Below are 22,783 nucleotides of genomic sequence, written 5' to 3'. Positions count from 1 at the left end.
AGAACACAACTCCCATCGATGTACCAATCCCAGGCGATGATGCGTTGAGAATGGTGATGCAAAGAATACGGCAACGATGGTTCACGTCCAGAGACTCCAAGCTGAGAGAGGTCAAATACGACACAAATGGACGGAACGGGGAAGCACTTTCAACCAGCGTGTGCCAACACGGCTAACCCATACGTTCTTATTGAAGAAGGAAGCCCCGCCCAGTTGTTGTGGAACGGCCTTAGATATGCGACACGTGATTCTGCAGTGTAAAAACTACTAGAGTCAACGACAAGAGAACGACATTATCACAGCAAGCTTACGAGTTTTCTACATCAATCTGGACTGTACCGAAAAATTTAAAGGATGCAGAGAAAAGAAGAAGAAGAAGAAGCCGAAACCTGCTGTAGCGGCAAGAAGGTTAAGTAGTTAACAGAGCAAGGCAGGAAGAATGTGAAGAAGGAAAGCATGTAACAGGATGAAGATCAAAGAAGGTGAACTAAGCTGGAGAAAATTGATACGGTCATGTAATGAAGAACACAAAGCGGATAGCGGATGAAAGAATAAGGAGAAACAACGTGAATTGTGCATTGAAGTAGTAGAAAAACAAGAAGAAGAAGAATAGACGATTTTGTATGAAACGAAGCGGAACGGAAAACGAAGCGGAAGAAGATCAAGAAGATAAAGCTTAAATAGCGAAATAAAGAAGACGACACTGAAGGAAAATTGGAGAAACCGTGAGGACGTAGAAGAGGAAAACAAGGTAATGGAAATAAAGAAGGATGAAGAAAGAAAATGACAAGAAAATAAAGAAAATAAACAGAAGTATGGAGAGAAGAATATAGATTAAAAAGTGAATGAAGAAGAATACCAACAAGCAACAAAAGATCAAATAGCAGAAGAAGTGAAGAAGATATAAGAAGACGAAGCAACCGATTCAACCAAACACGCAGACGAAGGAGATCCGATTGATCACGGGAAGTAAAGCCGTTGGTCCCCGGTTCATGAGTTGATGGGTCGATAGGTAGGGTCCAGGTGTGGAAGCTGTCTCCCTGGCGTCGGTAGCATTGGTGCTCAACAAATCAAAGGAAAAAAAAGAAGGAGATCCGAGGATGTCAATAGAAGTGAATTTGTCATGTACCCTACACCGTGTTGTCAGATCTGAGTTATCCACATCCCTCAGGGCCCGAGGAAAACAACCCGCGATACCCGTTAGAAGATGTCTTGGCTAGCCGAGATTTCGACATTTTGAATTTAATTTATGTGTTTTTAAAACAGAAAGATCTGAGGATTTAGTAGTTAGTGTCATCTTGTGTTCTCCCAAGTTGTTAGCTGCCCATCGGTGTACCCCCATGTTTGTCTTTTTTCATCAGAGTGTCACTTAGTTCGAGATCAAGAGCACATTGCTCTCCAAATCTTGTGTTCTCAATCCCTAGCCTGCCATCCATTTGTTACAATGTGTTATCCCTAACCTCCAGATAGCCGCGAATAATCGGTCCCCGCTTTACTAACGTTAGTTTTAAGTAATTTTGTTATCTAAACAATGAATATCGGCTCCGCCAAGCTACAGCAAATGAGCCTGGAAAAATAAACGCTTTATTAAAAATAAAAAAGCACTCAAATGTGACACTACCATATTCGTTTTTGAAAGCACAAAAATTTTAATTTACTTTAAAACATTCTAAAATAGCATTTCAGCAGTAGTGTGAAGCTCCGCGAACTTTTGGGATGTTCGAAGAACTACATGCTTAAAATAAGGTTTGCAAACTTCAAAAATGTTATGAAGGTTTTGAAGAAGTTCAGAGAACTTCGAAGGTGTCTAACGAGCACCGGTTATTGGTAATTGATTTACAGGTAATTGATAAGGTCGTTTAAGTTCCTTGAGTGTTAAGGGATCTCACACAAGCGAACACATTCTGGGTACGACAGGAACATTCTAAAAACTTTTAGAGACCTTCGGAATAGTTCATCAAAAACTGCGATCCAAACAAATCAGAGTGATTTCTTTAAAACTTACTTCTTCATTCGTTCCCAAAACGTCATCTAAATTCCTCTGAGTTCTCATCCTGGGTGAATAACAAAATATTCTAAGTGTCTTTAACAACAAACCCCAATTAGCAATTTTCCAAGTTTTTTTTTTCGGGGTTCCTGGTTGTGCGATATACATTTAAATTAGGTATAAAACCAAATACAATTGATCGCTGGGGATCACTGGGTTATATGGGACATTACTAAGACAGCAGAGTGCCTATGTTTTAACGTAAGTTGAACATTCGCTAAAAACTTTATTCATGATTTCATTGGAATGTCCTCAAAAACTTCCTTTAGAATAATTTCCCTTCTCCACTACCCCATCATCATCTCGCTAGGGGATAATCCTCCAGAGACCTTAAGGCGACCCAGGTGGCTCTACGGTCAGGTCAAGCTGACTGGAAAATCTTCAACGATAATGTGACGCAGGCATACATCGACAACCATCATCGGATCATCACTGAGGCCGCCAATATCGCCATTCCGAAGACCAGCTCCAACCCCGGCCGAAAACCCCTACACTGGACTGGTGGTTTCCCGAAGCGAAAGCTGCAATCAAGGCCAGAAGGAAAGCTCTTCGTGCCGCGAAGCGTTTCCCTAAAGGCCACCCAGGCAAGGAACGAGCCACCGAGCTTTACCGCTCCAAGCGAAACGAGTGCCGGCCACACCGGAGCAGTAACAGAGAGATTCTACTAAAAGTGGCCAAAGCCACCGTAAACAGTAGATTATTCTACGGGATCGAAATGTTCTGCCTTCCAACGACTCTCTTACCACACGACTAGCCCCAACGTATAACCAGGCAATCAGAATCGTCGCAGGGCATCTGGCTTAAACACCGGCTGAATCGGCATGCGTCGAACTCGGTGTACTACCGTTTCAATACCAATCGCCGAAACGCTGAGCTGCAGAACGACCAGCTACCTGGAAAAGACCACCGGGAACCACGAGGTCTTTCTCCTCACAGGGAGGGGAACAGAGCTCTCGGAAACTTGGTCCATCAGGAGCTCCCACCCGTGCCCAGGGTACACTGGAACGGAGCCAGAGGATGGACAGAACCAACCATACGCGTTGACCTTTCAATTGCCAGGTGCTTCAAGGCTCAACTATGTAACTAGGGAAGCCCCCTTCTGGGGCTCCCGGAGATGAACCATCCTGCGGCTGAAAATCTCCTAAATAAAGAAAAATAAATTCCCTTCACAGGGTTCTACCAACAATCAATACGAAACTAACGATTTTAAATTGGCTCACTACTTGACTAGCCTATTGGTCCCAACCAAATTGACTAACTTACCCAGGGTGTCGACTCAAAGTCGAAAATAAAATTCCCTGACATTCCCTGACTTTCCAGTCGGTTTACAGAAATATTCCAGTCATCATAACTTCGTTATTTTAACCTAAGAAGCTACAACGTGATGTGCTTTATTATACGACCGTAGTGTAGCAGCAGGGTAAGTTTTCGAAGATATCAAGAATAGCATACTCATGGCATGTACTACAGAACTTGATACTAATACAATTTTTACAGAACATATGACCGACTACCTACGAAGGATGTGAATCGGCCTAGGGCTGTAAATACATATTATAATATAATAATAAATAACTACTGCTCACAACTAGGCTCACTATGCATTACTAAGTAATAATAGGAATATTTAATCAATGTCACCAAGCTCTCAATTTGTGTTCATAATTTCACAGCCAAATAAAAATCAACCCGTAGACGATCCTTTCTCTTAACATATGAATTATAGTAAAATAGCAGAGCAGTGATTATTCTTGCTTTGGCAACCGAACCTGAGGATGCACTGCTCATGCATTAGTCAGTTTCGTACTCTCTGGAACTCCATATGACAACCACAGACATGGCAAAATAATTTAAGTTTAATTATCATTAACATTTTTTTCTCTCAGTGAGTTCACATTACAACGAGAAATTGCAAGTTGAATATGTGTTGATTTTCATTGTCGGATTACTTTTAAAAATGTTAATCATTTGAGCAGAACAATTTTCTCCTGCAAACTCTCGGCTTCTTTTTGAGCATCTTGAGTTTTCGGAATCGAGAGCTTCTTTCATACGACGATCCTTGTCTACATGGAAAGCGAGTGCGATTTTTCGAACTCGCTGAATAAGTTTACTCAAAATTTGTAAGTTTTCCAACCCGCCTGCATGAGTAACACCATCATAGATCTGACGTCGCGCTACGACTGAAGGTCCAAACGCAATGTGGGCGGAAGCGGAACGGAAACGGAAAGTTTGACAATTGTCACAAATGACATCAAGTTGCCTAACCGCATTCGATTTGATTCTAACTAGTTTTCAATCCGACAAATAGGCTTACGCTGTCATTGCGCTTGGGCCTTGACTCTTCCCTCATGTTTTCAAAAAGATATTCTGCATTTACCGAAAAACCTCTCTCTGCATTGGCGTTGCCATGCGATAAGCAGCAAATCATTTTCACAACCAACAATAGTTCTGAATACGCCGACCAATAACCTGTGCCAAAAAACGTCCAGTCGTTGCTTTTTGCGATCTTATTGATCAAATGTGCATTTACCTGTGCAATATTGTTCAGATGATCAATATTAATGAACCTTTCCATAATGCCTCTAACCATTTGAGACATCGCGTTGCACAAAAAAGACACCATAGGGTTGTCCGTCTGAAATTCGCATTGAAATGGCTCAACTTCGACACCAACTGATTTGAAGAAACCTAGCTTAATACCACGTTCAGACAACTACAGAGTTATAACATGTTATAACGGTTGTCAAATAATTGCAACACAGAAACCACCATCAAGATAGTGCTATAACATGTTATAAATCTGTAATCTGAACTTACTATTAGCCATCAGCAGCGAGTCATTCAAACCGTTTTTAACATCTTGTTAGGAGCTGACGTTTTGTCTTTCTGGACGCCTTAAATAAATTTTCGTATTTGCGGAGTAATTTTGATTGCGATCACTGCTGTCAGAAATAGTGATTTTAGTAACCATGTCGAATAAATAAGTGACCAAATAGTGACTTAAAGTTGTAAAAATAGTGACTAAAAAGTGACCTAAGAGAAGATACATCAAATAAATGTTTGATGTTTTAGACTTATTAAATTATTATCTCATAAACACTTATGTACGATATGAACCTTTAAAGCGACATATTCAATAGAAACTTTATAACCAAACCCACAGTATTAGTCACGGTGTCTATTAATTTCAAAAATCTGGAAAACCGGGAATCTTCAAGACATTTTTTGTTTCCCTAAAATACCTGGAAGTCTCAAAGAATTTAAAAAATTTCTTGTTAAGGAAAATTTAATGAAAATAATGAATTTTAAAATACAACCATTTATTTTTTCTCGATATTTTCATTCACACTTTGAACTTTTAAGATTCACAGTGGATTAATCTTCAGTATAAAATAAATTAAAAAAAATAAATATATATATTTTTTTTGGTTTCTGAAGATCACTGTCTTTCTGTAACGTTTCCGAAATTTTTATAAATTTATGGAACTTTTGTGCTCCCGAAATTTTCATGGAATTAGAACGAAATAATTAATATATTTCTATGATTTTCACTGAAGTTCTCAAGATTTTTCTGAAGTTCATAAAACTTCCCTTAAATTATCGGCACTAATTTAAAACTTCTTCAATAGTCTAGACTTTCTTGGTGTCTAAACGATTATTGAATTTCTTTAAAGTTATCTAGACTACCCTGAATTTATCAGTATTTTTTAAGAACCCGCAACTTTACTGAAATTAATTAATGTGCCTTGTAGTTTCGACAATGTTCCTTAAGTATTATAACCATTATTAACACTCGCTTTTCGCTGAACTTATCGATGCTTGCCTGAAGTTCTCTAAATTCGTTTAATAATCCACCAAATTTTCTGATACATATTTATAATTCCCTGACGTTTTAGGATCAATCATAGAATTCTTGGAATACCCTATAATTCCACGGAACTCCTTGTAAGTTGCTGCAAATTTGCTGAAGTTAATGGGATTATTCTGAAGCTATCTGATCATCCTCGAAGTACTCGGAACTTCGCTGAATATCATTTAAATATCTAGAAATATCTAAATTTAGTTCTCTGGAATTTCTAGAATATATCACTGCTTGCTAAAAGTTCTCGCTTTTTTATTAATGGAACTTCGTTTATGTTCTCTAACCAACTAAGCTAAATTTTCACATTTTTTAAGTTCTTGAAATCTCCATGATATAACACCCTTAAAATATTCTCACGTTTTCCGGATGTTCATAAAATTCCCAGGAATTCTCTCGAAGCCTTGCTGAAGTTTTCGGAAATTCACTGAGCTTCTCGAAACTTTTTTAAGGTTTCTAATATTTCCTTGAAATTATTTGAACGGCCCTTTGATTCTCTGATCTGTCTTGATGTTCTCGAAGCTTGAATTTTTTTTTTTCCTTTGATTTGTTTTTTCCGTCGATCTTGTTTTCCGTGCTGAGCACCAATGCTACCGACGTGCCAGGAAGGCAGCTCCCACAACTGGACCCTACCTATCGACCCATCAACTCATGAACCGGGGACCAACGGCTTTACTTCCCATCCGAAGGAAGGCGTGATCAGAGATGTTATGCCTCAGAACATCCCGGCGGCGCCGACTGGGATTGAACCCAGGCCTGCTGGGGTGAGAGGTAATCACGCTTACCACTACACCACCGGCACCGTTAACGCTAAAAAAGTTGAAAATAGTTACTTATTACAAGAAAAGGTGACTTTAGTGACTTGGCCTTAAAAAAAGAGACTTTTTAGTTACTGTCTTGAAAAAAGTGACCAAGTCACTAAAAAGTGACTCGCTACCAGCCCTGCCTCTGAACAGCAGCACTATTTTCCAACCATCGGTGACCGCAAAACTTTAACTGGAAAATGGTAGATCCAGAATACATCGTGATAAACGCTCGTCTTGCTGGTACAGCTTTGAAGATATTGTAGATACCACGCAAATATTGGACAACATCCCAACTGATACTGCGAACACTATCCTTGAATGCATTATGCAAAATAAACAGCCCACAGCTTCTCAGATCTATCAGCTTCTCGCCACATTTTTTTACCTCTAGCTTCAATTCACATTGGGCCCATCCATGGATACTTGCAGTAACTGGCAAGGGCGTCCATAAACGCAGCGAGTATGCCCGGGACATTGACGTCATGCATTGATAAAATTTCAAAGATTGTTTTTATGAGTTCCACACATGATTTTTTGCAATGTGATCAACATAATTTTTTTCCCTGACCTACACTAAAATTCCCTGACTTTCCAGATCATAAATAGAATTCCCTGACATTCCCTGACTTTCCAGGTTTTTCCAGGTAGTCGACACCCTGCGCCATTCTAGTCGAAATTCTAGTACTACACTATGTTTGTTTTGATTTGCTATGAAAGTTGACAGATAAAATGAGGGGTTAGTGGATATTCTTATGTTTCGAGGGGTGAATCGATAAGCTTGGGACCGAAGATAGTACCAGAGTTGAGTCAAAAAGTTGAGCTCGTTTCTTCGGGACCTTCTGGTCTTAGAGTTACCTCTATGGTTCTACCACAGACAAACAGACGTACCTCTTTGAATAACTTTTTCTTGAAAACACTGTACCTCAAAACATAGGACATCTGTAACGGCATCCCTCGAGCTTCTCGCGGAAAACAAGCTTGCTCACAGAGTCGCTAGCAATGTTGCATGCAAGGTAAACAGAATATATAGAAACGTCAAAGTAATTCGATGAGCACTTCGGTGAGCACTTCGCGCACATGTTAATATTCAAATCAATCGTTAAATGCGTGAACAATGATCCAGAATGAAGAACTACGTCTGTTTGTCTGTGGTTCTACTCAGAATTCCCGTAAAATTAATGTAAGATTCTCTCTGGGATTCCCTTGAAAAATGTTTAAAACAGTCTGGAAATTCTATACAAAACACTCCAACAAATTCATGGCATTCATCCTAAGATTATCTTTGAATTTTAAATGCATCTTCCAATAATTCATCAAGTTTCATTCACAATTCTGTCAACTCTCCTTAGAATTATCTAGAAAGTCTCCTTGAGCTTCCCTAGCAATTATACTCGGAATTACTATTAAACTTTTCTAAGAACTGCTTTGTACCCTAACAAATGGATTCACTTGATATTTTTCGCGGATGCTGGAAACGCTTTCCCATCATAGAACTTCTTAAAAATTCCACTCTGAAATGACAACTTTATTATAATTTTTCCCAACACTTCCTTGGCAATTGTCTATGAAATACCTTGGTGTTGTGCTTAGAATTCATTCACAATCATCAACATTCTCTTACTAGTTGTTCAAAATGACTGCATCCTAAAAATCTAGTCCAATCCAAGGGTCTTGTTTTTTTTTTTAAAGGTCCAGAATCTTATTTTTTCCGAGAAGAGAACAATTTGTCATCGAAATCCACTGGCTTTTGCCGCTTATTTCTAATACACAGTTTTTTTCGATTTCCCGGATTACTAGTCATCCTGCTGTCGAAAAAAGGATAAGGAGGGCAGTTAGGAAGGATAGTATCGGAACAGAACATATTAAAATGGACCGAAAAATTTATTATGAATTTATGTAATCGTTCAGATTCATCAGATATGTTCAATATGTTGCAAAGTAGACGTATTAATTAATTAAAAATAAAATGTCAGGATTACCGGACTGTCCAGTATTCGGTGCATTTCCCAACAACCTAAGGCGCTAGAGCAGACAAGAACTTGGACAGACAATATTTTAAATGTGTTCAATGTTTGTATAAAAATGATGTTAACCTCAGGGTGACGATCTGCCCCGTCCTACCCCAATAGTCTCCAGTGTTTTCTATCACATATCACTATCTCTGTAATTCAAAATTACAAAATAAATACCACATTTCAAGCAACACAGATCCCCAACCCGAAAATTGACGATAAGTCGTTTATCCCTTTCTAGGACTTACAAATCAAAAATATCCACACACACCCCGCTTAACAGCAGAGAGTGGAAAATTCCACTGGAAAATAGCTATAATTTCCTTTCGATTTGTAGCCATTTTCGTTGCTATTTTTACACCCACAGCAAGAGGAAAGAAAGAAAAGAAAAAACCGATGACCAATGCATAAGAAACAACAACAAAATACCCTCAGACTGAGGTGATGGTAGATAGGTCCTCTCTATGGTTGGTATGCACGATGGGCACACTTCACCATTGCAATGGATTGGATTGATTTTTGCCTCGTTTTCCCCGCCATCGGTCATTATTTATTTTTTCTTCTGTGACGTCACAAAATACCCTGTTAAAAAAAAAAAGTTATACCTCGCTGCTGCTGCAGTTCGCGCAATCAACATTTTTTTCTTCGTTTGTCTTCCTATTTCATCACTACCATCGTCGTCGTTTCTCATCGTCGTAATTGGTCTTTGCAGGCGCGTATGAGTCACAATGCGAAAAAAAAAATGCGTATTTCTGTGGAAATTAGCCAAATTTGCACTTACCTCGGTGAAGGTAACGTAATCGCCATCCTCGAATCCGTGACGGTTCTCATCCAAACAGGTCACAATACTGTCCACATCGCTGGTAATGCTAGCGACCATGGCCGAGCCTGGGTTGGCTCCGGTCGGGTCGTACACGGTGAAATCCTTTCCAAAGTCACAGAAAATTTGCGAAAACAAGCCCCGGGTATCGGCCGTAATCAGGGCAATGTTGTTCCGATGGGTTATCTCCGCAATCCGATGCTGTTCCGCGGGGGGTGTCAAAGTTAGTACCACCACCCGGAACTTGCGAAGAAAGTCCTCGGTGAGTTCTTCCGTATACGCAGTGGTAGGCACATAGTTGTTCAGCTCGGCCAATTGGCGGCAGCTAACCTCGGCACGGTTCCGTCCAACATCTTCCGCCGTAAGGTAGAACTGCGATGACAGATCCGCCAGCGAGCAAAGCGCTTTGTCATGCAAAGTGACAGATTTCACACCACCGAGGATTACGTTTTTCGCAATTTCCACGCCCAATCCGCCGAGGCCCGAGATCAGCACATCGGACCGTGCCATCCGACGCATCGCATCGTGTCCCAGAACGTAGAGCTGCCGCGAATACAGGCCTTCGTCAATATCCTGGCCCGCAGAACCTTCGAACGGTGCCGATCCATTGTTGTTTGCCGTCGCCATTACAACTGCTACTGCTGAGTCTTCTTCTTCTAGTTTGTGTTGTTGTTGCTGCTTCTGCTGTTCGGCTGCTACTGCGGCTGCTGCTGCAGTGAGGGGAGTCGACAACGACGACGAAGACGAAGGCGATGAAGGCAGTTTCCGCTTTTTGGCGGCTGGGGGATCGACGGCGGAACTGTCACGAAATTCACCACTAGACATTAAGCCGCACTAAAAACCGGTGCGCCTCCGTGACGACCAGAGACCAGAGCACCCGCCAGAGAAAACCAAAATCAATTCCAACACCAACACCGAAACGATCACCGACAGGCAATAATTTCACCAACTAAAAGCACTAATTTCCGCAAATTCACTGCAAAAAACACCAATTTTCTGTCCCGGCTTGCAACGCCAAACGTTCACTCGCAGAAAAGCGGCTTCTTTTGTCTGCTTGCTTGTTTCACTCGTCGGATGATGATGGAGATGATGCCCGGTTAGAATTCGCGAGTCGACATCAAACTGCAAGAAGAAAGGGTGCGTTCACAAAACCGTTCCACTGAACTGGAACTTGACAGCAGACGTCAGGAGGAAAAGTTGCGTTTTTCAGGATGACGCAAACTTCTACGGTACGGTTGCCAGAATGCTGAAAATGCTGTGCAATTATTTGTTTTTTTGTATCGTAGTCTTATTTGGTACAAAATAGAAAGTTTCCCGCATAAAGCCTACCCGTAAAAAAATCCAATTAAAATACAATTGTCATTGTAACCAGTCAAAACATTCGACATTTTTGTTCATTACCATAAAATCACAATGAAACTCATGGTATTTGAGAAATTTACTGTAAGAAGGGAGGTTGTTAAGCATCTTAACAATAAAAAAAGTGATTTTTCTCGAACAAATTTGATCTCATCACACTAATTTTCGTTGTTTGAGAATTGTATCGTTAAAAATCGATTTTTTTTTTCTCCCTTACAATAACTTAACAATAAATTTTAATGTACTCAAAATTCAACAGTAAAAATCATTGTAATTTCGTTGTTTTATTATATATTTTTTTTTGTAGTATGCAGATCGAAGCGAAACGAAATTTGAAGCACCTGAAAAATCGGAAAATTTCACTTTCGAAAAAGGTTGTAAAAAAATGTTTGGAACATTTTCCAGTTTCCTTTTTTCGCAGTTTACAGTTCATGTGAAACGAAATCTCGCGTCACTTTTTCAAAAAGACCAATGTAACATATCCACCATTTTGAGAAAATCGAAGTTGAAGTTTGACAGATTATTGTTTTAACTGTTTAGAAACTATACATTTTGCGACTCTATTTGTAATGTAGTCAGTGAATAATTACGTTGAAAATTCAGTAGAAACGGTAAAATCACAATTTTACTTTGAATTTCATGCTACAATACATAAAAACACATAGGGGAGTGCAGTTTCGAACGCCCTTGGATATGGTTCGCGTTCGCGTTCATAGTTTTCGGCTGCATTTGCCGGATTAGCGCTGGCGCTCTGCCTCCCGGACGTTTATACGTGTGTCATTGGTAGTTTTATCGCTTTCCGGGAAGTTGTAGAATAGAGAAAGAAAACGTGATTCAACATGTTTGCAAGCATCAGAAGAGATGTCGAAATCTGCGTTATTTGATTTTCTCACGGATAATTTTTAATTTCAGTTTATTTCACGCTGCAAGGTGCGTGAAAGAGTTTGGCACAATCGGTGTTTTCGAAAGAAATTGATCGAAAGTGTACCAAAAGTGCTTCGTGTTTCGCAGTTGGGAGTGGTGTAATTCGTAAATTCGCGGTTTATGTTCAGTGAAAATTCCGTATCACAAAATTGTTCACCGAGTTCCCTTTTTTTGCCGTTCGACGACGACGGTCATGCGAGAGAAAAATAAGCATCGGGAATGTGCTTCCGGATGTATTGATTTGGTGAGTACGTTCCAGTTGAAGATTGTTCTTATACATATCTCGATTGCATTTTCGAGGGGACGTCCAGAGAGCTTTGAGATTTAGGCGTTGTTGCTTTTGCGGGCAGACGAGTTGGTCGCCGGTAAGGGCCAGTAAGTGCTACCAGCACTGAATGAATCAAGAGGTATTCGAAACAAAATTGGTAAGAAATGTCCATTCAAATCGATTTAATACAGTTGAACACATTTCAAAACTATATACGTGCCAGATTTGGAAATAATATTTTTTTAATCTGGAAGTGTGTTTATGATACCATTATCCATTTGATAAAGGTAGAGTGAACATGCGGGGCTTATTGTAAGTAAAAGTGACCTCGGAGTGGTCGTGAATTACCAGGCATTCTGAAATGGGTCACTGGAGCTGCAATAGAGCTAACACCTTCTAACTCCCGGACTAAACCTGCTTTAATTTAAGGGTAATAAAAAGCAGTTTTCTTCCATAATAACACTGCCGGACAGTGGGGGTTAGATTGTACACACACACACACATACATAAAAACACATAGGGCGTTTTAACTACTCAAGTTGTACATCGGACATGTTACATTGGACGATTTTTCTCAATGACATAATCAATGACTGCTACATTGGACGTTTTGTTCTACATTCTAGATTCCCTTTCACAGATTTCAGAGTAGAGTACCTAACTTTAGATTGGCCGCTTTAGAAAATGAGCATCATCATTTCAAACTGTACATTGGACAATTTTTGACCTATGGTTATCTTAAATAAATTAAAATAAATTTGGATGGCTGTTTTTATATCACATACACTGATAGAAGAGCATAGTTTGTATCGCTTAACTCGATTTGTTGAAATGTGTTACTTAGGACCTTTTGAAAAGTGACGCGAGAAATCCAACTGATCACTTGACATCCAGTGAAGTGAAAATCTGACAGATACGCTCTTTCTGGAAACGTGAACTTTTCGCTTAGCTGCTGCTCTTTTCGCGAGCGCTGCATGCGTGAAAAAAGTAAACGTAATAGTACGTTCAGACTATAGCTGATATCATGTAATATAGGCTATATTGCAATGAGCACTCATACATATAGGATTTCCAGTGAAAGCTAGATGTATGAGTGCTCATTGCAAGAAAGCCTTTATTACATGATATAAGCCATAGTCTGTACGGGGTATAAGAGAATAAGATGCGATCCACAGAGATTGCACTCAAAAAATTCCACACGTCATCATCATCATGTGTCTCACATTTAATTTTGCGCTTATTGTTAAACACATCCATTGCATGTGTGAATCTTATGCTATGAACCATGCCTGAACACTATGGATTAGAATGGATCAATGAAAATGCTGAGGTTTTGACAGAACTATGCTGTGGCTACCACAGTATTTTACATTTGATCGTCCATATACAGTGGCGCCAAAAGCATGCTGTGGTGGGTTCAAAACTTGACCATCTAAAATGATCAATTATTGTGACACACTTGTATTCTATGTGCCTCATATGGTGAAATTAATAGCTCTGCACATCATAGTTCAATGTTCTACAATATTCTACCACAAACGAAGTGACAGACGGAGCGGCTCGAAAACTTTGGTGACTAACCTGCTATTTAAATTTTTCAGTGTACCACATGGCAACACAACTTCTACTGGATTGTACCAAATGGCAACACTACTATGGATTGTACTAGCATTTTCACCAAATGTATTAGAATGTTTTGGTTCTATCTCTTTCACTCTACTCAAAACTGAAATGCATAAAAAAATGACAAAATGATACACTCTTTGCACACTGTCAAATAATCATTGTACACAAAATCAACTTTGTTCAAATCATAACCAAAAAACTAACCCATCTGGTGGCCGATGGCTTCCAAGAAAATTCTATTACAGTGAACCACATTATTTTAATGGATTTCTTCGCCAGTTAGTCGTCTGTCACTTCGTTTGTGATTCTACTTTACCGACTCTAAAAATTAATCGACAAATATATAAACAAAACTGCCAGAGCTTCACATATATTTAAATGGGTCTGATTTGGGATTCGATCATGGACTGTTGGGTTTGCTGCTGCCGGAGTCTTCGTTCAATCTCACTGTGCCACGGTTGTTCTCATATATGAGGCGGGTTGATAGGATAAAGTCTCAACTCTTGTTTTTGATGTTTACCATCCTGAGCAAGCAATTCACATCGCATTGAAATGCAAAACACTTTAAATCCATCTGTTTTGAACAGTAGTGTGATTAAATGTGCAATACACTTGAATAGATAGTGAAAGATTTGCAACATTTCATAGTTTGAAACACTAGAAATTAACGTGTAGAACACATTGAACCAAGGTGAAATACACTTAAATGTGATTGTGTATTTAAAAAATCAAGTGTTAAACACTTCGATGAAACGTGTGGAATTTTTTGAGTGTACATAGACTTCTCTGACGTTTGTGAATAAGGCTGTCCACGAGACAGTTGCGATCAACTGACTTTTTTATTTACCAAGAACTTTTGACAGGTCACAGTAGAACTGGCCGTAGTTTATTCTCATATGAATTTCTGCTTTGTTTATGTTTACATTCAGCACCATTAACACCAGATCATTCACACACTCTAGATTTCTAGGTGTCAATTCCACTAAGAAACGTCTCTACAGTAACAATTTGAATTCAGCCTAAAGGGTGATACGGTCAAAATTTGGTCAATATCAACTTGACGTATTTCTTTCAATTTTGCATTTAAAAAACCTGAACACCCCTCATTTTGAAGGTGTGTGTGTGCAGAATGTTGCTCCTATTTTGATTTTGGAATTCACTCTTCAGTTGTCAAAATGCCGTCCAAGCAAGAAGAGCAGCGTATCAAAATTTTGCTCGCGCATCGCGAAAATCCGAGCTACTCGCACGCAAAGTTGGCAAAATCGCTAAAAGTTGCCAAATCAACCGTTACAAATGTAATTAAAGTGTTTGGGGAACGTTTGTCGACAGCCAGGAAGTCTGGATCGGGGGGAAATCGAAAACCGGAAGCCGCTGAGACGACAAAGAGAGTTGCCGGTAGTTTCAAGCGAAACCCTAACCTCTCTCTCCGAGATACCGCAAATAAGCTGGGTGTATCGTCTACAACCGTGTATCGAGCCAAAAAACGAGCCGGACTATCGACCTACAAGAAGGTACACTAATAAAATTTCAAAGATTGTTTTTATGTGTCCCACACATGATTTTTTGCAATGTGATCAACAAATGATATCTATGTGTCGGACACATACTTAATATGTGTACACATAAAAGTCATGTGTAACCACACATACTATTCATTTGACTCATAAATTTCATGTGTGCTTCTGGGTGGATTCTGTTTATGTGTGGTCACATGAAAATCATGTGGAATTTTACATGGAAATTCGTCAATAAAAATGTGTGGAATTTTATTAGTGTAGTGACTCCAAATCGCGATGATAAACAAAATACGACGGCCAAAGCGCGATCCCGGAGGCTGTACACGACGATGCTGACGAAGTTTGACTGCGTGGTAATGGACGACGAAACCTACGTCAAAGCCGACTACAAGCAGCTTCCGGGACAGGAGTTTTATACGGCAATAGGAAGGGGAAAGGTAGCAGATGTTTTCAAGCACATGAAACTGTCAAAGTTCGCAAAGAAATATCTGCACAAAAAAAAAAGTTTTTGAATATTACATCCAAACTGCTGCAACCAGGTCAATCCATCGGTTGTGTAAAATAACGTTGTACGATGTACATCGATTTTGTGAACAAAATTACATCTATTGATGTAATATTGTATCTGCTCTTTGCTATTACAACATTATTTCAAACATCAGCTTGAATTACATTGATCGATATTACATTTTTTTTTTTGCTGTGTGGTTTGGCAAGCCATCTGTACCTGTGGCTTGAAAAGCAGCATTTTCATAGCTTCCGGGACTGTCAACCAAGAAATTTACGTGAAAGAGTGTTTGAATAAACGTCTGCTGCCTTTCCTGAAGAAACACGGTTGTTCCGTACTGTTTTGGCTGGATTTGGCATCTTGCCATTACGGTAAAAAGGCCATGGAGTGGTACGCCGCCAACAACGTGCAGGTGGTTCCCAAGGACAAGAACCCTCCCAACACGCCAGAGCTCCACCCAATTGAGAAATACTGGGCTATTGTCAAGCGGAACCTAAAGAAGACCAAAAAAACTGCTAAGGGCGAGCAGCAGTTCAAGGCAAACTGGCTTTCTGCGGCGAAGAAGGTGAACAAGGTGGCTGTACAAAATCTGATGGCAGGGGTCAAGCGTAAGGCCCGGCAATTCGGATTTGGAAAAGCGGAAGCCTAACTGAATATTTTTCCTGAATTTTATACTAATTGAACTTGAAAAAGAAATTTAATTTAATTTTTTAAATAAACGATTTCACCGATTTACACGCGTTTTCCCTTGACCAAATTTTGACCGTATCACCCTTTATGTCCAAAACGTAAACAAATCGGGTTTTGATACCATTCTTTAGCACCGCTTGATAGCCACTAATCGTGTAGGAAAATTCCGCATAATCGAGAAAAATCATTAAAAATAACTTGATTTTCGAAACAACCGTTCAACGAAATTTTTCGATCCATTAATAGGCCCGCACACTAAAACGGCCAACCATTCGTTTATTTCATTTCATTGATAAGCTTACACGGGAAAAAAAAAGTTGAATATTACATCCAAATAATTGTGTTGTGTAATATAACGTTGTACGATGTACATCGATTTTGCGAACAAAATTGTATCTACTTTTTGCTATTACATCATTATTTCATACATCAGATTGAATTACATTGATCGATATTACATTCTTTTTTGCTGTGTATGAGCAAATTTCGTATGGAAAGAAAATGCTCTGAGTCAATTGAATTCAGCCGCTGAGTTATTGGTCATATTATCCATAAATAATCTGGATGATACCACGAACACGTCTTTAAGCACTTTTATAGTCGTGAAGCACTCAATAATCCTACATGATTGAATTTCGTATTGCACACGAAATTGAACTTCTGATGTTCATTTTACACCATACTCTCCTAGAACACAAAACAGCAAATCTGGCAACCGTGAACAAAATGTCAAACACAAAAAAAAACCCTTCCCTCCCGTACTTCAACCCCTTCTGAAGTTTCGAACGGAACAAGCGGTGTTGCAACAGGAATTTTCCGTCGCGAACTTGAAACAACACGTAGTGTTTTATCAAATTTGACGATTTTCTATCCTTTCGCCACACAAATTAACAATTTTTCACTCGAACTTGTGGAACAATTAACTGGTAGTGCACGAAGCCGGCTTTTCTATTTCTTCATTAACCAACGAGCAGGACAGATTGCAAATCAGGTAAGTCGCCCTTGCTATTTCCAGACGCGCTAGCCCTTCGGGTGATTACTTTACACCACCGATACCGAACCAATCTTCTGAATGTGACCTTATTCGGGAAGCACACGCGATGGGCAACGTAAATAATGCACTTAAGATTGTAGATAATACGGGAAATTCGTGAAATTTGCTGATACACGCCTAGCTCACTGGAAAAAGTCCGCACGAACGAAAACCGTGTACAGTCAGTCGGCCACGACCACGATAATAAAACGACCAAGAACAAGAAGGAACATATTGCAAGAGTCATCCGTTGGTGCGAAAGAGACGGGGCGTATGTTATGTCGACTTTTGTGCTTTGTTTACGTGCAGTCGAACCCTTTGCTTCTTGTAGAAATTCTTAGTGCAAGAATGTCGTTCAAGGGGCTAGCCAATTTGTCGCAATAATGCAATAATTAACTTCCTAATGTGAGGCGTAAAGTTTATTTTTATATGGATTGTTATTGTAAAAACAATTGTTAAGCAATAGTGAACTATTGAAAATTGGCCAAATCAACCAATAACCAAGGTTGCAAAGACTCATTTCAGCTAAAATTATGTTTTTCGGAATAATAAAACCAAAAGATGGTATGATGGCATGTTTTACTTGTAACTTACAAGAAGAGGTTACAAAGTATGCGTTGGAAACATAAAACCTGTAAATGTTGCTTTCTATGAGTCACAATCAGCGATTTGCTGATCGCTGAGTGAGTCAGTGAGTGAGTGAGTGAGTTTGTGAAAAATCGCTGATTGTGTCATTCTGTCAAACACATTCTTTGCAACCTCTTCTTGTATCCTACCAATTCAAAATTTGATCATGGCATCTAATTATTTCATAATTTAGAAAAACATTGTTTTAGCTGAAATGAGTCTTTGCAACCTTGCCAATAACAACAAGGATTTTTTTTTAATATTGGAATTGTTAGTTATTGAATAATTCTGCACTTGTTATCCTTTTTGGCAGCCAATGGTCGGAACAAATCATATTATTTTTTACTTTTGTTATAATCTATAGACCACCCGCCCGCATAAACGCGAACCATAACTTGACTTTACCAAAAACGGTTAAAAATTGTTTATAATCCCTGCTAAACTTTAACTGAAATGGTTATGGAACTTTACATGAACGTTTTTGTGATAAAGGTTTAACCTTAACTATTTTGAATGGTAATGGTTCTTAACAACCCATTATTTGTAAGGTTCACTTCCAAAAACCAATAATACATAAGGTTAAAACGTTATCACAAAAACGTTCATGTAAAGTTCCATAACCATTTCAGTTAAAGTTTAGCAGGAATTATAAATAATTTTAAACCATTTTTTGGTAAGGTCAAGATATGGTTCGCGTTTATGCGGGTGTACCGGTTCGTACGAACTTCGTTCCAATCCAGGCTGCTAGATTGACAACTTTTTTTTTTGACTTTAAATGATCTACACTCAAAAAATAAATCACATTTCCAATGGAAAATAACCATTAGAATTTCACATAACTTTCATGTGATCTCATAATTGGGAATCGCACTACAAAATCACATGAACCTTATGTGTCCAATGGAGTTTATGTGATTTATCACATAGAATTCATCTGATCATATGAATGTTATGTAAATTTCAGATACAAATCATTAATTTTTTTATTGGAAAAATATCATTTAAGTTCCCTATGGAAACTATATGACAACTTTTTTGGTGTATATTTCTTGAATTTGTACATATTTGTATAAACTCAGGCTCTTTAGTTTACATGTATTACTTATCAAGTGACAGATGCGTCTTTTCAACTTTAGTTTCTTTGAAATTTCAATTATTATTAATTACAGTTCCTAGTCCTATCAGGCCTGTTTTAAGAATGACCACATTGGTGGGATTGTTTCTTTTTTTAATTTGAAAAAGGAGACTACTTATCACCACTATTTACAACTACAACTAACCTACAAGCTACAACTACTATATACAAATTGCTTATCAAAGCATGTTCTGATAAAATACATTTTTGTGTAAATTTAGTGCTAATTTCGTTAATTTTGGAATCTATTTTGGCAATGCCTGCCTCTTCGTGTAAATTTGTTATTCTAGTGTCGAAAGGACGATCAAGAACCATCCTCAGCACTCTATTCTGAGTGACCTGAATTCTGTTCCTGTGAGTCTGTGCACATGATTCCCACACCGGAGCTGCGTAGAGGATCGCAGGTGCTATTATTTGTTTGTAGACAGCCAGTTGGTTCACCCTTGAGAGGTGGGATCTGCGGCAAATCAGCGAATACAGACACCTAACCAAGGCAGACACTTGACTACTGTTTTCTCTACATGCGAACGGAAGAGGAGCTTTTCATCGAACAACATCCCGAGATAGGTTACTTCGGCAGACCACTCAACCCTTGTGCTATCCATGATTGCAGTACAAAATGGAGCCGGTTTCAGCTTTGGCGATTGCCGATGGAGGAACATGATCGCTTGTGTTTTTGAGGCATTGATTTTGATTTTCCACATGGTGGCATAATCAGCGAAGGCGTTAAGGCATCGTTGAAGTTTGTTTGTTATTTCGCGAGGGATTCTTCCTTTGACAGCTATTGCGGTATCATCTGCGAACAGGAAAAACACGCAACCGTCACCGAGGGAAGGAATGTCGGAAGTATAAATGCTGTAAAGCAAGGGGCCCAGCAGACTGCCTTGCGGGACTCCTGCTGGGATGGAAAACGTGTCTGAAAGACAACCATTCAACGATACCTTAAACGACCTTTGCTGGAGGGTGATTTTAACCAGATATAATGGGAAGTTGAAGTTACAAAGCTTGTACACAAGTCCGTCATGCCAAACATTGTCAAACACCTTTTCAACGTCTAACAAGGCCATGGCTGTGGACTTGGATACAGCTTAGTTACTTCGGATGTTGTTCATCACCCGTACTAGCCCCTTTCTGAACCCAAACTGTTCCGGAAGGAGAATGTTATTTTCCTCGACAAATTTGAGCAAACGATTGTGAATGAGTTTTCGAACAATTTGCTCAGCGCTGAAAGGAGGCTGATTGGTCTGTAGCTTGAAGACAATGTTGGACCCTTACCGGGTTTGCGGATTGGTATGATTTTTGCTACTTTCCACATGCTTGGAAAGTAGTGCAGTTCCAAACATCTGTTGAAGATAGCGTTTAGATTTACAACTTTAGCCTTTGCTATTTTATACCCCGTACAGACTATAGAGGCTTTCACGCCTGGTTGTATTGGTGCACTGTGTAAAATTGTGTAGTAAAAATCCGAGGAAAATACATAACAAATCGCTGTCAAACTCATTTTAACAGATCGAATTACATACATTTTGAGTCTAGCCCGACGAAAATAATAAACAACTTTATATGGCGATACACCCAACCCTCTGCAAAGCGATCCAGTTCTTGAAACTGCCGAAAACATCAGCAGCGCTGGTGATCCATAACATATTTAAGCTCCAACCATGTAACAAGGGGCCTCCCTTAGCTCAGTCGGTAAAGGCGCAACTACAAAGCAAGACCATACTGGAGGTGGCTGGGTTCGATTCCCGGTTCGGTCTAGGAATTTTTCGGGTTGGAAAATTTCTCGACTTCCCTGGGCATAGGAAGTATGATTGGACTTGCCACACAATCATATCAATGCAAAAATGGTACAGGCATCGAAAGCTCTCAATTAATAACTGTGGAAGTGCATCTAGAACACTATGTTGAGAGCACGCAATAAGCTAATAATGCCATACGCAATAAGCTTGAAATGCGAAGAAGAAGAAGAAGATGTAACATTAAATGCGGCAAACTGGCAATAAATGTAATGCCTTCAAAATCATCCTTACTTTCCTGCAATGGACAATTAAGCAATGATTTATTTGTTTTCGAATTGACAAGCACAATTTGCGTGAATCTTTGTTTGCTATAATGTTATCTAGAAAACTCTATTTTCCGCAACGCGGTGCAACATGTACCAAGCTTAATCATAGAATTAAGTTGAATTAGGAGTTGTCAAATTAGCACCAGAGCACCAGATAAATTTGGCTTCACTCGAGTTGTTCGCAGATGACAGGCGTTGCAGCCCCGTTAGTTACACTTGTATGACAAACTACGAACATGAATATTATTTGTATAATAAATTATGAGCACATCCATGGTCACACTTGCATAGTTGTCGTATAGTGCTCATAATTATTATACAAATAATGCTCATGCTCATAGTAGGTCATACACACTTAATTTTTTTTTTTCGCCGAGATTCCAACAGCCGAGTGATTCTGCAAATTATTTTGCTGAGATTCAGTAAAACAATTGCCGAGACTCAGCTAACAAATAACATTTTGCTGAGATATCAGCTAACAAACAGATATTTTGCAGATATCAGGAAAAGTAAATGCCGAGGTAATCGACTGTTGGAGATTTTACCGAGCTAGATTAAGTGTGTACAAGCATAGAGGTAACTCTAAGACCAGAAGGTCCCGAAGAAACGAGCTCAACTTTTTGGCTCAGCTCTGGTACTATGTTCGGTCCCAAGCTAATCGATTCACCCCTCGAAACATAGGAAAATCCACTAACCCCTCATTTTATCTGTCAAACTTTCATAGCGAATCAAAACAAACATAGTACTGGAATTTATTCTAGAATGGGGTACGTTAGTCGATTTGCTTGGGACCAATAGGCTAGTCAAGTAGTGAGCCAATTTTAAATCGTTAGTTTCGTACTGATTGTTGGTATTACTTAGGACCTAATGCAATGTTCAGTTTGATATTACATGATATCTCGATTACTTTTTGCTATTACATACATCATCAGGGGGAGAATCTTCCAGGATTGTGTCATAGCTCAGCTCTTGATCCTACGTCGTTAACCGACTTGGAATTTGTTGACGGCACCTAAAACAGCGTTGTTTGTAGTCGTCGCACCAAAATAATAGGGAAATCCTTCGACCGTCGTAACCGTCTGCTAGCTACTGCTACTACTCACTCGAGACCGTGCAGGAATACATCCAATGCAACAGTAATCGGTTCCCAATCGCTTCCAGTGGAACCGTTTTCGTAGCCAAAATCTGCACTCTGGGCGATTGTTATCTTTCTCGAGCTTGATCTGCCAATAGCTTTTCCAATTTTGCAGAAAACACTCCTTTTTTAAATTGTAATCACTTTAACACTCTTGGGCCATTCGTGACTTGTCCGGGTTAGATTTGAACTCGTGAGTTTGGCGTGAAAGGTATGGATGTTAACCATTACTTCGGGGTCGCCACCTGAAACCACTCCAATACCGAGAGCAAAATAAAAACTTGTGCTTCACTCGTGTCAAAGTGGTATGAAACAGTGGTTTGCCTGGTCCAAAATAAGTCGAAATTAAACC

At 39.3% G+C, this 22,783-nt stretch overlaps 2 protein-coding genes across 2 annotated transcripts in view; one reads left to right on the top strand and one right to left on the bottom strand.

The window, feature by feature from the left end:
• Positions 1-17,581, bottom strand: part of Uba1 (ubiquitin-like activating enzyme 1) — a 32,985-nt gene extending 15,404 nt beyond the window's left edge. Inside the window, exons 1-2 of the mRNA XM_065229138.1 lie at positions 17,516-17,581; positions 9,506-10,666 (exon numbers count right to left, since the gene is read on the bottom strand). Coding sequence (XP_065085210.1) covers positions 9,506-10,369 — 864 coding nt within the window. The 5' untranslated portion in view covers positions 10,370-10,666; positions 17,516-17,581. The remainder of the gene's footprint in view (positions 1-9,505; positions 10,667-17,515) is intronic.
• The window catches only part of LOC135707333 (zinc finger protein 25-like), a 32,478-nt gene continuing 27,032 nt past the window's right edge, over positions 17,338-22,783 (top strand). Inside the window, exon 1 of the mRNA XM_065229144.1 lies at positions 17,338-17,427. The gene's annotated coding sequence lies outside the window, so the exon portion shown is untranslated. The remainder of the gene's footprint in view (positions 17,428-22,783) is intronic.

Source organism: Ochlerotatus camptorhynchus, unplaced genomic scaffold, assembly GCF_037179485.1.
Source record: "Ochlerotatus camptorhynchus isolate MF236.1 unplaced genomic scaffold, CSIRO-AGI_Acam_v1.1 ptg000308l, whole genome shotgun sequence".
In the NCBI taxonomy this organism is placed as follows: Eukaryota; Metazoa; Arthropoda; class Insecta; order Diptera; family Culicidae; genus Ochlerotatus; species Ochlerotatus camptorhynchus.
The sequence above is the reverse complement of the archived record's forward strand: the minus strand, read 5'-3'. Positions and strand labels throughout refer to the sequence as shown.